General features: G+C 35.7%; 1 protein-coding gene across 1 annotated transcript in view; it reads left to right on the plus strand.

Moving 5' to 3' along the window:
- Positions 1-17,321, plus strand: part of ZEB2 (zinc finger E-box binding homeobox 2) — a 128,268-nt gene that overhangs the window by 83,688 nt on the left and 27,259 nt on the right. Inside the window, exons 2-3 of the mRNA XM_012641742.1 lie at positions 6,106-6,363; positions 11,264-11,335. Of these exons, the coding sequence (XP_012497196.1) occupies positions 6,106-6,363; positions 11,264-11,335 (330 nt within the window). The remainder of the gene's footprint in view (positions 1-6,105; positions 6,364-11,263; positions 11,336-17,321) is intronic.

Here is a 17,321-nt window from a genome sequence, read left to right on the forward strand (position 1 = left end):
ATAGCTAATCTGAAATGGAAACATTTTTATCCCTATACTCAAAACTGCTTTTGTTTTATCAGCTGACATTTTACAACTCATTAATTTATAATGTGGATTTAATGCCTTTGCATGTTCCTGGGATAAAAAATTAAAGTGACCAAGCTAGTTTGTATAAAGGCTGGCTGTAGTATGTTAATAGTAGTTTTTTATAACAATGCCTTGTACTGGATAGCACATTCCATCTGAAAATTTCAAAGTGGCATGGTCCCATCTTCCTAATTTGCATTCATCTTGCATCCACAAGTGATAAAGTTATTCCCATTTTTAAATCAAGAATTTAAGGCTCATTCTATTTCAGTGACACATGTTCAAATTCAGAAAAAAATCTTTGTTTGACTTTGTCTTTACCTTGTTGTACCTGCCACTAGGTCCCCATTATTCAAAGAAAAATTGAACCTCGAATTTAGTCCTCTGATTGTTACTCTCCCAAGTGCATAAAGGTAACAACTGTGACAAAGAAGGAGTGTCAGTGATAAATCCCCCCTGGAAAATCAAGAGATAAAAAATCCTGAAAAAGAGCTACATCCTGTTCTCTGTAGCTCATACCTGGAAATTGAAACCTGTGGAGGAATAAAGGCTAGGGTTCAGGTGAACAGTCTTAGAAGATCCTCCCAACCTTTACTACACGTAAAGACATTCTAAGAAAGCAGCCCAACGAGGCCTTTAATCCATTAGCTCAAATATAAAGGATTTCCAAGCATCTAAGCATAAGAAATTTAGGAGACCAAATGACTCATAAAATTCCAAAGGACTTCTTTTAAACTTAAAGTCATATTATCAGCAGAGACATTTTTAAAATGAGGTTATATGTCTGTATCATGTCTCAGCTGAAGGTTTAAGCATGCTCTCTCCCATCATGGGCATCCTACCTAAATGAAGGAGCAACACCCAGATTGTGAGTGGTTCACGTTCAAGTCTTCTCTTTTCACCTGTAGCTACCACACATCACAGCAGCAGACAAAAGAAGACACTGGAGCAATTGTCCCATTTTTATTATTATTTCGGTAGTCATGCCAGTTACATCACCTTGCACTCCATGTTAGTGTTTTATACTTCACAAAGTGCCATCGCACATACAACTTTATAGGCTCCTGTGACAACCTGACAACCTCATAAATAGGGAACCCATCATCATTATTTTTATTCATTTGTACCAAGTTTCCTTGGGTGATAGGCCAAGGCCACACAGCTGGTTACATGTTGGTGCCGGGACAAGGCAAGTCTTCAAGCTCATAATTCTGTGAACTGCCTCTTTATTTCTATTGTTTCCAAACTATTGCAGGAAACATGGGTGTATTGTTAGATTCTGGTAATTGATCAAATTGGTAGGCTTCTATAACTCAAATTAAGGGGATCCATGAAAGTAACAATCATCAAGACAATTTAAAATTAAGCAACAATCTCCATTTTGCAGCATGAAAATCCCAAAAAGTCCCAGGGATTTCCATTCCCTTACTCTGATCATGTGGAGTTTAAATTTAGATGGCATTCTGCATTGGGAATTTGTATTATTCTGTATGTTTTTGTTTGGCTATTGTATGCCTGAGGACACGCTTTCTAGTGCTGGCTTTGCCACCAACTGTCTGCACAGCCTTTGACAAGTCATTTGACCTCACCGTAGCTGTATTACCTCCTTTGTAACATGTCCAGGGGTGACTTCAAGTGTCCCTCTAGCACTCCAATTTTATGGTTCTATTTCTCCAAATAGATTGTAAACCTCCTGAGGTGAGAATGGCACCTTCTTATACCTTCTGGATTTACCACATTGTAGGTATTTAATAAATGTTTGATGATGGCATTGAAAGACTTATTGGCACACTTAACTTGAGTGGAGTTACAGAAAATCATTATTGACCGCCTTATTAACAATTAACTGTCTATAATCTGCATATGTAATTTTCCGTTACATCAATAAAACTTCTGCTTCTGGAGAAGATGGAATATTGCCCCTTCACATCAGTTCTTTTGCATGTTAATACATTAGCAATGATATCTTGTTTGTACTGCAACTGACAGGATAGTGTAGAGAAAGCATACAAGTAGGAAAAGGGGTTAGTAAGGTAACGTTGTATAGGGCATCTTCAAAACAACAGTTCTGGCATTTCAAATGTCAAGCTAATTATCAGCAATGTTTAAATGCTATGATAGGGCATTTTTGCAAATGCTGAAATTCTCCAGCAGGTATGGACATTATAAAAATGTCACGTTTTGCTGCTAGTCTATTACATGTCCCCGGAACACAAAAATCTGAAAATAAAAGTTATATGTGTAGGCAATGAAGAGAAACCATTATTTGTTTTGCATATGACTGTAAAATTAATTGGCATAGTGATGCTATTTAGAGTATTGTTTTCTTGGAAGGAAGAATAGAGAGGATTTAATATAATGTAATCTGATGTAGTGAAAATAATGCTTATTATAGATAAACTATGAAGCCTTTTAAATATAGGTTTTTAGTAATGCATATTCAGATATATCTTTCCAGGCCCATTTGCTATAAAGCAAATTTAAGTATCAGCTTTATACCCTTTGGTAACCCCATATTATACATACAGTTTTAGAGAAAATGAAACTTTAATATGATTCCACATAAAATGGTGAGCCATGCCAATAATTCATATGCACTTCATATGCAAATAGTTTTATCTTATCCATCAATTATCATGTAAACATGGTATCACATGGCAAATTTCCCTGTAATACAGTACAGTACCTGTATATAATTATGGGTACACTTTGCCAATGCAACTGTTACACAGAATTGTAATTAATTCCTCTGAAGATTACTGTGAGAGTTTTGGATACTGATGCTGTTTTTGGACATTTATTACTGCTCTTTAGTTGGCTTTTTGCTGTGCCTCAGAGACAGATGTAAAATTAGTGTCTATTTTGAGCCAGCAAACAGTACATCTTTCCTCTTGTTTATTGAATTGCAGAAAGGAATTCTTTGGGCTCCCACTTCTTTGTGGTTTTGAAGTAACCGTCTGTTTTTGTGCCAGCCATGTAGCTCCAATACATGTACAAAATTTTGCTGAGACTCACGCAAAGGGTAGTTTATTTGACCTGTAAGGACTGAACAGAACTTTGCTACGTTGTGTAGGAGGTTCCACACTTTTGAATGCTGAATAAAAAAATATGTATCGTGAGTTCGCAAATAGACACTGGCTTAATATATTCTGCCCAATGACCCTCATTTAAAACCAGTATAGGTTGGTTATTATACAAAATTGAATCTCTTCTTTGCAGAGACAAAGCTACATTATTAAGATCTCTTCTGCCAATGGTGATGATGGTGGGCAAAGGATCAAAACAGGAACAAATGGGAAAATGAGCCTATTTTTATTTCATAATGTAAATGGGGTTAAACCCATCATGTATTGGCCATTCTAGTAAGAAAATTTTGTGCTGAAAATTTCCCCAATACTTACACCAGGCAAATCTACTGAACAGACTTGAGAGAAAAATTTAAAGGAAAATCCTGGGGATTTAGACCTGGGAGGATGGGCGGGGAGCAGGAAGTGCAGTGTCCATATCAGTGGATTTCATTTTGATTGTCAGAAGATCAGCCAGAAAGAGCAGAATGATATTAGCTATTTGAACTCAGATATAAAAACTAAGTTTGTTATGAATCATTATACCTGAATTAAAAGGTTGGGGGGGGTAGTGACACACCAGCATAATGGCTTATGGAAATGTACATCCTAGTTAACGCAGCTCTGGAAAAGATGGCATATTGCTTCTGTACGTGAACTTGACAGCAGTTATTTATTTAGTTTAAAAGTATTTACTACTATTTGTGAGCACGAACCCTAAAGGTTGTGAAGTATTGTTGGCCTGTGAAGGTGATGGATGCTGTACTCCTGACCCTATATGGTGAGACATGACTTCATTGCTTGTTTAGATTGTTCTGATATTTGGGACTCCTCAAGGGCTGTTCATAAATCATTTATCTCTTTTTTTTTCCACAAGAAAATATTTCAATTGTATTGCTGCAGGAACACTCACGTGTCACACGGGATATTGTGGTCTATGCAGAAAAAGACCTTAAAAGCCATGGGGTTTTTTTTTCCAGGATAAAGGCCTTTTAATGCCTGTCCAGCCTTAGATAATTTTATTCACTCCTTCTGGACCTTTCTTTATTCCTCCTGTGCCCAGAGATCAGTTTTTAGGAGGTGGGTTGAAAGCTTCCCAGGCCTTAGGAGCTTTTGTTGTAGCACCCCCATTCCCACCCCCCCACACTCAGCATTTAGAAAATTTGTAAAGAATCTTCTGCTTGTTGCTAAGAAATGGTTAAATCTCAGTCACCAGGAAAAAAAAAAAAAAAAAAGCAGCACATTATTGATTGTACTAAGGTATATCTGGACCACACAGCTAGAGCAGAGATGTTAGAATATCTCTCTTTTTGTAGATCCGAGGGCATTACCCAGCCTGAACTTGCCTAAGCCCTTGTGGTCACACCTCTTGAAAAGGTTTTGTTTCCCCCGTCAATTGGTATTCAAACCAGGTCAGCAGATTCTGTTTGCCCGGCTCCGCTGCCGTTTTCATTTTAATTTGCACCTGTTGTGCAGTTGTTCGGAAGGCAAGTGCAGACCCGCGGATTATACAAAGATCATATTATGAGCAGATATGCACGGTGTAATCTTTTTGTCCCCAGCCTCACATGACAAAAAAAATCTCTCTCTTTTTGTTCCTTTTTTACTCCCTGGGAACCTGTCAAAGCAAACAGATATGACTGACTAAAATTTGTAACTAGACATGTTTCCAGAATTCTCCAAAAGCATTATGAACCTGACACACAATCCTTTTCATTTTTTTTCCTCCTTTTCTGCCACTTTTGTATAATCCGATAGCTGGCAAGAGCCACTTGAGATAGCTCAGTTGATAACTTAGCGGAGGATTGCTTTATTAGGCGCAGAGAAATCAAAATGAACCTGAAAATTGTTTGCGCTTTTTTTTTTTCCACGGGCTTTTTTTTTCCTTCTTCTTCTTTCTCTCTCCCTCTTGTTCCCATGATGTCATGGTTCTAACTTGTTTTTTTGTGTGTGTTTCTGGAGAGTTGGGTTAACAGTTCTTGGCAATCCTGTGTGTGCGTAACGGCTGGTGTGTTTCTCTAGCTGAGCTAATGCCCCGTGTTTATTACTCTAATCTTTCTTGTCTGGTGGTAAAGTGGACAATTTATGTACTAGCATGTAGGCCGAGAGCCTGTGAGGGCTGACTAATTCAGAAACAGCCACCTTCAATTGAGTTCACAGACCTTATTTACAGGCTGTCTATTTTAAGAAAAGCTACTGAGCATTGCTGGGACTGAGGGCTGCAAAAGCAGCCCGCCGGTTCTTGTGAGTTATTTTAACATTTGTGTTGGTCTTGCCTGTGTCACTTTGAAATCTTCTGTAATTATGGCACTATGAAGACATCTCAATAGTAGTATTAATGGCCCAGAAGATATGGCTTTTCCTCATTTTCTGCTTAAAAGATTGGGATATAAATGGCCTTAGCACATGACGGTTAACATAGAAGCAAGAATGAACATTTCAGATTGAGCAGGTTTGTGTATGTGTTTGTGTATTTGGGTAAATAGACGGGCATTGTGTGTTTGTGTATGTGTGTGTGTGTCTACTGTTTCTAGGAATAAAACCACAGTTAATACAGTGAAGTCATCTCGTATTTATAGTACATTATATAGTAAGCACTTCATGTCACCAAGCTAATAAAATTGTCAATTACAGATCTATTTTATAAGTTTTTGTGGAGTATTGAAAGTGCATATTGCCATGTCTTTTTACATATGCAGTATAGGCATATTTTAAGTGTGCTTCTGTTGCCTTTTAGAATTTCCCATGTTTTTTAGTAAAAAATTATTTAAAACCAGAAAGAGCACCCAGCTATAATTGAATAAGGATAAAAATGCTAAAACATGAAAGATATTAATTATATTTTCCTGACATGGTTGAAGAATTCAGTTATGAAAATATTAATTATTTTCCATTTAACTAAACAATTAGGGGTAGCTGATATTTTTCAACAGAGTGTTGAGAGAGTGTGTGTTTTGTACTTCTTCTGCAGTGGTGAACTATGACAATGTAGTGGACACAGGTTCTGAAACAGATGAAGAGGACAAGCTTCATATTGCTGAGGACGATGGTATTGCTAACCCTCTGGACCAGGAGACAAGTCCAGCTAGCGTGCCCAACCATGAGTCCTCCCCACACGTCAGCCAAGTTCTGTTGCCAAGAGAGGAAGAGGAAGATGAGATAAGGGAAGGTGGAGTGGAACACCCCTGGCACAACAGCGAGATTCTACAAGCCTCTGTAGATGGTCCAGGTAAGTGTCTAAAACAACTTGGCCCCCTCCTGTGCCATCTTCGACTAATCTGTACCACCAAGTGGAACTCCCACAACCAAATAATTAAAATATTTCTTCCCATCGCCCTTGCAGAGTAGAGATACCAAAGCTGGTGACAGATTATGAAGTGATGGTAATGTTATCACATTACAACACTTAGGTTTTAGGCAGGGATTATATTTCAGTTTTGATGCATGTTGAAAACGAACCATGTTTTCAACACATAACATGAAGTATTTGCACCACATTTACAATGTGCAAATTATATAACATGATCAAGATCTATACTTTCATGATAGAAAACAGAAGCAAACATAAAAACTCATTTTATATATATATATATACATTTATAAAAAATATAAATGTTTTGTGTGGAAATTATGTAGCATTTCAAAGCAAACAACTGTCAGTTTAATATAGTTTCAACTGTCAGTTTTAATATAGTCTTTCTGACACCTCCTATTGTAATTCAACCATCTAATCATTCCCTTTTGTTAAGTGTGAATGTGATTTCACACTTTTACCTGGTCAGGTAGCTTTCTTATTATTTATCAGATAAGTACTTGATAATGATTCCTGCTATTTGGTAGAAATCTCAAGGGAAATAAAGATGGTCCAAGGCCAACTATAATAAAAAATAAGGTAAATCATGTTCAAGCTAAAACTTCAGATGCCCCTGTGCAAATGGAAGTGCCTTGGTCTAAAATTCACTCATGTTGAAGAATCACTAAGGGATGAAATGTTTAACAAAACACATGAAATCTTATTCCCGTAAACTCCCCTGCTCATCTTTACTTGGTAAGGTGGCCTATAAAATTTGTTTAAATGACCCTTATAATTCAGACCCAGGTATCTCCTTCATCTCTCTTCCAGGACACAGTGAGAGCTATCATTATTTACACCACCTTGTTTTTTCTTTGACAATGTAATTCAACAATCGCATTTTTATAAATACGTGAAGTGGCTGGGAAGGAGTCTACCTATATGCTATTGTGATGTCGCCAACAATAAAACACTGAACATAGGCAGAGGAAGCGTTTGGTATACTGGGAGGAAGGTAATCAAAGCACTTCCACTACCAAAGAAAATTAAACTTGAAAAGAAAGAAAAAGAAAAACGACCGATGGCAGTTTGAGTGTAGTGTATTTGTTTTTCGTTTTCCTAACGTGCTGTGCCAAGTTTTGTACTCTTTCTGTTTCCAATTTTGCTTTCGGTGAAGGTTTCTCGAATCTCAGCAATCCCACACATAAACATTTATCGTTATATCCATTAAGACTTAAGGTTTTAGATTTTCAACTATGAGGGAGAACTCAGCCAAAGATGCTTGAAAGATAAATACGTTTAATTAGGGGCAGAGGATGATCATTAAAGGAAGTCTGACTGCTGCAGAAGTCATTAACAATCTTAAATGAAATTTTTATTTTTATGATAGCCATTTACATGTATAATAAGAGCCAATGATTCTTGGGAGCAGTGTGACAGAAACAGAGTGTGGCGAGAACTCATGTAAGACATACTATTTAAATGAGCTGGTGTTAGCTATTCATATTTGTTAATGAACTAGATATGCAGGGCTATAAGAATGAATGTTCTGATGCTTTAAATTTTAATATCTAGAAATCAAGGGTAAGGACCAATTACTAGAATTTCCACCCTTAAAGGAATAATTAATAACGATATAATAAATGTACAGCCCCAAACTTCTTAAAAAAAAAAGTTTAATTTGAAAAAATTAAGATCAATCGTTGAAAAACAGCCAAAACAGCAATGTCAAGCTGTAGTAGTTTGTGATCGTGGCAGCTTTTTGTGTTGGTCATGGATCATAATTCTAAGTGTTTTAATATATAATAATCCATATGAATGCATTACAGACCCTCTTATCACCTGTAGTTAATGGTGCCTGTGATACAAATGAACAGGCCGTGCTTTGCTCTTACCTTTATGGTAAATAAACTAGCATTCTGGAGTCACAATAATTAAATAACATGTAAATCCCTAATCTCATTTGGCTATTTGGACCAAGAAAGTTACCCGGCTATTACCTGTCTAGTTCTAATGATTAGTAATGATTTATTGTTCTTTTTTTTTTTATTGTTCTAAAAGTGCTCTGATGTGGTGCCTTGATGTCTAATGAAAAGAAATTGGTCTTAAAAAGCTACTCATTGTTTATCCTGACTCTTAGATAGCACATTTTTCTTCTGATAAAATATTTTTCTTATTTATTGTTCAAAACACACAATATAGACAATAATTCTAATTCTGGTGCTGTTTTATTTAGTAGTGTTTTATCCCCGGTGCCTGGCTGTCTACAGTCATACCTCAGCACATAGCTTTACTCTGAGATAAGCCCTCTCTCCTTGCTCTTTCTCCCATGCTTTCTGTAGTTTGTCTGCAGGATGCAGGTTTTGAACTGAAGAGCGCAGTGGAGTTCTTACTGTGCCTTTCCGGTTCCAGCACAATCAAAGTTTTGTGTTTGGAATTGTCCTTGACATTCTTTCGTCCCACAATGGGGTGGACACAGTGTGCTGGAAACCATGACATCATTATCATTGACACAGACTTAAATAAATCACCTGCATCTTGGCCTTTTTCTGCTTATTCAAGGATTCTTCATCTTAAGGAAGAAAGTGTTCTTTATTTTTACAAACCTTCATCCCAAGGGTGACTGGAAAACGCAAACTTTTACAAGTGTTTTAAAAATAAATATACTACGTGGTTTTAGACACAGTATGCTGAGTCAGAGGTGTCTTGGAAAATGTTTAAGGTTAGGCATGAGGCAGAAAGACAGCCAGATTGCCATTAATTCAGAGGAGATATTTCTAAACTGTGTATCATTATGTCCTCCTGAATACAAATTCACTTGAAACTTAATTAAATAGGCATATACGTAATATTTCAAATACATACCTAAAAAGCCTGTTTCATTTTAACAAATTGAGCTTGATATTCAAAAAACAATAAATCCAGGCAAAATACATTCTGGGTAAAAGTGACAACGTTTCATCCAATGTCTCTGAAAGATCTCAGTTGCACAATCCTTGGTAAAAGAGGGTAATAGCTAAATAATACTACAGAATTCAGTGTACACAAAGTACCAACTACACATTTGCAGACCCAGCATTTATTAATTTGGGAAGCAACCACCTACTGTAACTTCTCTTTACTTTTTCATAAGAAAATGACAATGAGGAAGGAAGTGCAGCAGAAATCTTGAACATTACCACTATTATGCAAAAAAAAAAAAAAAAAATGCTGTTAACTGTTTTCCCTTCAGTGACTTGATGTGCTCTCAGATGGAAAACTTATGATTCTTGTGACTCTTGGCTACCAGAAATCACATGAGATGAGTGAGGAAGAAAGACACAAAAGCTATATTTATATCTAGTACTGAACTTCTCAGAAATACCTTAATTTAATTCCTTGCAGAGACTGATAAAAATATCAAATGAGGGAGCCTTTCAAACGATCAATTATTACAATTGACAATACAATATTGCCATGTATTGAACTTCTAAATGTTTTATGCAAAATGTCCCTGTGAAAATATTTCTTAAATAAAGGAGAAGTCCTGGGTCAGGAATGAATTTTAAAGTGGTTGTACGGGTTAAGCAAATATCATTCAAATTATCTGACTATTATAAGCAGTGGCATTACATTAGCATCTGTGCGTATGTGTGTTTTTCCACCTTAAGAGGACCATGATTTTTCAGCTTTAATGCCATAAACAGTTTTGCTGCAGGACACTGCTTGTAAAACATCTTTTAATTTTGCTGTAACGTTTGTTAGAACCTGTTGTTCTATCAAAGTAGATTAGAATGTAATAAGCAAAGAGTGATCAGGAAATTTGGAAATTTATAAAGTTTCTCCTGTTTTAAGTAAAATTATTATTATCACAGAGACATACTCTTCCTGGATCGTGTTTGATTCTCATTAGTATTGCCATTGTAAAAATACAGTTTTAAAAAGTTTATGCTTAATTTACTTTCTTGAAAGATGTTTAACTGTCAGCTGTCCTGTTCTGCCCTTTTGCATCCTCTACAATCTGATGGGCAGAAAATTTAAGAGTTCTCCTATTTTTTAAACTCTCCCTTATTTTAAAATATTGCAGCTTTTGGAAAATGCCCTTTAATCATTTATGAATATTCAACTTTAATGTTACGTATTTTCATCTTCATCAGAGCATTGAGCTGTTGTTATATTTATATGTTTTTCCTCAGAAAATGATTATTACTGGGGCATAAATGATAAGGAGGAAAAGATATTTATGTAATGGTTGGGAAGGGAATAAGGAAGGTATGTTTTAGGAGTTTATATAAAACAGTAAAACAGGTATTTTGATACCACTGGGATGTTTGTTGTAGAAACTGGGCATTCCAAGTTTGGATACGTAGAATTAGATTCTTTAAAAAGTATGCTTGCATAGATCGGCACCATCATAGCTATCCCAAGGGGAAAGAATAGCATGAAAATAAAATGAGAAATTCTGACTTCCCACTAAACATCCGGAGGTACCAGAGGCATGGCAGCTAGCATGCCTCTTCATAAGTACAAATACTTAGTTGCTTTTGACTCTTATTGAAAAAATAATATCTTTCCCCTGTTTGTCACTAGAACTGCCACCAGAAGAAAAGCCCTTCGTTTGCTCCAAATAAGCACCTCTGTTTTTCACAGCTTGCAGTGATGCTTAAAGTAAATAAGTTCTTGTGCAGCTAGCACTGTTGGATTCATTCAATTGCCTGAACAAAGCTATTGTTTAGAGGTTTACAACAAGCCTTTTCTGTTTCCTTTAAAAGAGTCTTCCTTGTTCCTGTGTTTGGCATGCTTAGTATAGTAAGCCTTTCTACAATTTTCAAATACTAAAGATAATTTTCCCCCACAGAAGAAATGAAGGAAGACTATGACACTATGGGGCCTGAAGCCAGGATCCAGACTACAGTTAACAATGGTACAGGTGAGTTATGTTTACCACACTAAGATCATGTTTGTCCTGTGTCATGCAGATTCAGTGAGTCAGGGAAAGAAACAGTGACCCATCCATTTGCATCTCCATGACTTAACAAGTAAGTCAGACTTTACAGCTCTCTGGTTTTGTATCAAATCAGAATTCTCTACATTTTGGTATTTTATTAAGCAAATACATCTTTTATTCTTATACCCTTAATTTGCCTGTGAAGCTCAAGAATGTTAAACTGTATGAATGGATCCTTTCAGAGCATACGTTGGCTGAATTTCGAGTAGTAATTTTTATTTTAAAAGACTGCAAAAATAATTTTAAAATTAGAATATTATATGTGTCTACTAGCCACCACTTGATATCAGTCATTGAGAATTCAAATGATATGGTGTAATTTAGACTGTAAAATGTTTTTTTTGGAAAGACAAATTTCCATGAACATTCCTCACAAAAATTAGTCACCTGAGTTCCTTTTCATTCTTTCTTCACTTTTAATTTTCTGCATCTTTTAGCCTCTCTAAATAATGCTTTCCAGGCAGAAGTTTTAGAGAAGAATTGACAATTTCACTTTTTTTCAATAAAGCTAAAAAATTACAGTGGGAAGGTTGTAAGTGGTATTTTTGTTTTACTCTGCTACTGCTATAGCAGGGAATTTCAAGACAGTTGTACCATTCCATATTTATTCCCAAAAACTGAATGGCATCTTCTTTCACATTCTCATGTCACTAGTGTGAATTTACATTGACTCACCATGTTAATCTCTCTTTTTCAGGGTCAGACTAATTATTTTTGGTGTTTCGAACAGTCCTCCACCCTGCCATTACAAATATTAGCATAGTGCCCAGTATAAAATTACTTTCCAAAACAAAACAAAACAAAAAACACAGAACTATTCCCACTCAACTCATCAATGGAAAAACTTGCAGTTTTTTGAAGTTTCAGAAATACAAACAATTAAGATGATATTCATATTTCCCTTATGTTGATACACATCATAATAAATTGCTCACCTGTGCTTCTATTTAGGATGCTTTTATTTAATAACATGAAGGCACTAATTCACTTTCTTGGGTATAAAATAAAAGAAATAATGAAAAAAAATTTTTTTATTCATTTGAATAATGTTGATTTAAGGTACAAAAATAAAACTGTACAATATGTGGTTACAGAAAAAGTATAGAATTAGGTACCAATAATCCTGATTTTTAAACCCAGCTCTGGCAATAACTAGATCGTGACCTTGGACAAGTCAGTTTCCCTCTTTGGAACTCAGTTTCTGCAACTGTAAAATGAATAGATTGAACTAGTTTCTTGCTAAGAATACTCCCAGTTTTAATATTCTGTGTTTCAGGGGTTCTATCACAATGTAAAAATAGAAAAGAAACAGGACAAAATAACTTCATATAAAAATACAATAATAAAGAGATACTACATATTAGATACTTTCTATAATGTTCCAACTCAGGGGGTCAAAAATGGCCTCATGTTCCTTTTAAAGGTAAATGTTTAATTTCAGCTTCAAGCATAAATGAAAGCTGATTTTTATTACCTTTATAAGCTTTTAAAGTGTCACAAAAGAAAATTTATCTCTCAAAGTAACAATCTACTAGCTGTTGTATACACCTGAAGTCTAAAGTGAGGTTAATAAAAATTATTTCTCTTCAGAAGGTTTAAAAATCAATCTTGAATATCCTTTCACCAAGCTTTAAGATCCCGTTCTCATAATACTTACTGTTCCTTATAGTTCATATGTATTCAGTCAATAAATAAATCAATAAGTATTCATTGAATGTTCTATGTATTCACTGTTTGTGAATGTGAGGTGGAAGATGGGCCAGGAAGACTAAGGCATGATTATTATTTAATTTGGAAGATAAGACTAAGACACATGAAAAAATAATGATGAACAATAAGTGAAAGTATGTGATAAATATGCCACAAGTGGCAGGAACCATAATGATTTGAATTACAGAGGTGGAAGAGATCCTATGGGGTGGGTATTCACATAAGGTGTATGGAGGAATTTGAACTAAGTACATCTTCAACAGTCATAGAGGAGTGAGGAAGGTCTTTCTAGCAGAAGAGGAGCATGTGAGCCAAGAGGGGAAATGTGGTGTCTATTCAGAGGATAGTGAGTAAAAGGATTGGCTGAATCAGGGGATCCTAGGAGGCACTTTAAGGAAAACAAAGCTGGACATTTAAGTTGAAGCCAGCTGGTGGAGAATATTGAGCATCAGACGAGAGGTGGGGTCATGGTTATACTACCATGATTTCTGTGGGGGGAAACCAGACTCTTAGAAGCTAACTGAAAGTCATCGTAGTCATTCAAGTAGGAAGTTATAAAAATCTTGTCCCAGGGTGGAGACGGTGGTGAAATTAGCAACATGACTACTTAACAACCAGTTGATTCTCTGGATGATGGAGGCTAAATGGCTTCAAGATTACAGATCTGCATGTTTAGAATATAGCAATACTTGCTATTTCTAGATCTACAGGAGAAAGATCCAATTTTGAGAAGATCGTGAACCAGACTTTATACATAAGTATTTTCATATAAAAGTTATGTATGTATGAATATGGGAATGCCAGTTGGAAATGAGGAATTGAAACCCAGGAAGTCAGGGCTGGAGATAGAGATCTGAGAGTCATGCAAATATATTTAGATAGTGTTTGACATCACAGGACTATGGGATTTACAGTTGAGAGTATATTTACTGAAGCAAGCAGAAAACTGAGATCAGGCCTCCTGGTGGGTAAGGAGGAAAACCAAATTCATTGAAAGAAAAAACAATTGTAAGAGAGAAAAAATTAAACATCCAGTAGCAAATAAAGAAAATTTCGTAAAGGTAAGAACGGTCAACTCAATTAAAAGCTTCAGATAACTACCTTTGAAAGAATTCTGAGCAAATACATTGGACTTGGTAATTAGGAATTTACTGTTGATCCTCATTTTATAGCACTCTCCTTTTTTAAAAAAATAAATGTACATCTATTCCTAGCCATAAGTTTAACACTTTGTATGCCTGGCTTTGCTTTGGATGCTAAATATGTGTGGAATTGAAATAATACATCTTTTATGGTTGAAATTACTTCCAGGAGGCCAACTCTTTCTCTTCTCGTAAGTTGTATTCATCAAGATCCAGCTATTGGCTGACTTTCTTCTCTGACCATCCCAAGGTAGAATCTTCTTCCACTCAACCCAAGGGGTTTTGGCCACTTTATTGCCACAGATCATAGAATGGTCTAGATCAGAAAGTGTTGAAGGAGTAAAACACAAACAGCACTTGGACTTGCCATTCATATTTTTAGGTTGACATATTTTTGACTCCTGGCCTGAAGTAACCCACCAGACATTTTCATCTCCCGTTATTCCAGTCTTCTAAACTAGAAAGCCTTAGTTACATTTGACTGTTCTCTGGCCTTCATGTCCTCCTCTATTGTCTGCTCGCATCCCTCCTATAGCCCTTTTTCCAATGTCCAAATTCCCTTTTTAGAATCCTTAATGGCCCCTTAGTACCTACAGGACAAAACGCACATTCTTTAGCCCGGTATTAAGTGCCATCCATTTCATACCAACAGTACTCCATTCTCATCAAACCAAATCCCTCGGTTATATCAAAAAAGAATCACACTTATGCCAACCTCTGAATCTCTGCCCATCCTAATCTCTTAGCCTCTTTCTTCTAGTCATCTAATTTCTCCCCGGGACCAGCTCAAATGTCATTTCCTTAACGTGGTCATCCTTGAACACGCCAGACCACATCAATCTCCTCTTTTTCTGAAATCGCACAGCTCTAGGGTACACCCCAGTGATTTTAGCATGTTTAATTGTTCCTCTTTATATTGTTTGCACCTATTTCACCTAGTTAATTTCATGAAGACAAGAACTTTCCTCAGCTGAAAAATGGAGGTGGATTATTCTTTTATCTATCTTGTAGGATCATTGAGGCGATTAAATAAATAACATATATTGACATTAGTAAGTAACCAAAATATGTTTGCTTTAAGAAGAGGACTATTCTGTTTTGTCTCAAAGTAGCCAGTACAGCGGAGAACTCACATGGAAGACATTATGACTGGTAAAATGAATGAATGAATGAATATTCGGTGGAGAACAAATGGACTCTGCGAAAGGAAGCCACAGTAGGGGAAAACATTCCCTGTGGAGGAGATCAAGTCAATATCTTCAGGGAGTGAAACCAGGATTTAAGTCCCTGAAATCAACTTGTTAAAGGCAAAGCAAAACAGCCTAGAGCCTCACTACTTATTTTTTTTTTACAACAAAGTTAGATTAACAGAACAGCAAAATTGATTTATGACAATATAAAGCATCGCAAACCTGGATTTATTTATATTAATAACTTTTTACATTGTATAATTCTACTTGTTCTAATGTTTTAAAAGAAGAAAGAAAATTATAATGCTTTCACACATGAGATAAAGAAAACCTTTTTACAAAGAACGCTACAGCTTCCAGATAGTAATAGGAATTAAATTCAGAATGAAAATATTCTTAAATTTTTAAGAATGTGTGAAAAAACTATTTCCTAAGGAGATTAGAGAAATGGAAAAACTTAGGAGCATTACAAGCGTGAGTTTGTCTGCGTGCTAGTAGTAACAAGGATCTATCTTAGGTGCAGTGATCATTAGCATTAATGCAGTCCCACGTGCATATCAAGACTCAAATAGGGCCCTGATGTTTTCCTCTTTGAATGTGCGAAAGTTATATTTACTCAATCTAGTACTCTAGTTATAAAGGGCTATTAATAACCACCTGCATCTGCACTTCCTTTGCTAAGGGGAAAAAAAAAAACACCTTACATCCAGAAACCAGGCAAGGCCAATGTAGGCCTCAGTGCTTAATCTTACACAACACAATAAAATACTTCTCTAAGAACTAACAATATAGACTCTAACTACAGCCATTAAACTTGCCTCCAAATTCTAAGAATAATATATAAGTTATTTTACATATGAGAGACAATCATTGCTTTGGATAATGTACATTTGAATTTTATCTCTACCAATTACTAGTTACATGAACTTAAGTATGTAATTGATAAACCTTCATTTCTACATCAGTAAAGTAGAAATGATGATTCCTTATGTACAGGCTTCATTGTAGGGATTAAATGACGTGTCATTTTTAAAGCACCTGGTACAATGCCTAAGATACCCTAGATGCTCATTCCTTTTTGCTTTGTTTTGCCAGTTTGTTTGCATCTACAAATAAGCTTTAAGCTATTTTCATTCATTAAATGAATACATGGTAAACTGCTTCCTCCCTTCACACTGGTTCCTCATTAACTTCTTCTCTAGAAAACGAAAACACAATATCTAACAAATTCGTAATGAAATAACTAAACAGTCAACTTTGAGAGCCTTTGCCAATTAAGTTCCTTTGATATCCTGGAAAGCTACAGACAAGTTGTAGAACAAATTCTTTTCACGACTCTGGCATTTGAGGTTAAAATATGAAGATGAAGAAGGAATAGTGTAGTTTTCTATCTCATTTCATCTTTATCTAGCATCCTTTCTTTAATTGTAAAAGAGGAGAATTTAGTAGTATTTATAACATTTGTGTGTAATGATGATGAAAGCTGTCAAAGATTTTTCCTTTATTTGACAACTTACTAGCATCAGGAATCATATCCTTTTTATTTATGATTGACACATAATAACTCTGCATCTTTATGAGGTAGAATGTGATGTTTCAATACATGTATAAATTGTGTAATGATCAAATCAGGGTAATTAGCATATCCATCACCTTAAACGTTTATCATTTCTTTGTGATGAAGGCATTCAAAAACCTCTCTTCTAGCTATTTTGAATTATACAATATATTATCGTTAACTCGAGTCATCTTACTATACAACAGGCCACCAGAACTTATTTCTCGTATTTAGCTGTAGCTTTGTACCCCTTGCCCAGTCTTTAACCCTCCTCCCTCCCCCTCCACTCTCCATCCTCTGGAATCAGC

This window comes from Propithecus coquereli, unplaced genomic scaffold (assembly GCF_000956105.1).
Source record: "Propithecus coquereli isolate 6110/MARCELLA unplaced genomic scaffold, Pcoq_1.0 Scaffold169, whole genome shotgun sequence".
Classification (NCBI taxonomy): Eukaryota; Metazoa; Chordata; class Mammalia; order Primates; family Indriidae; genus Propithecus; species Propithecus coquereli.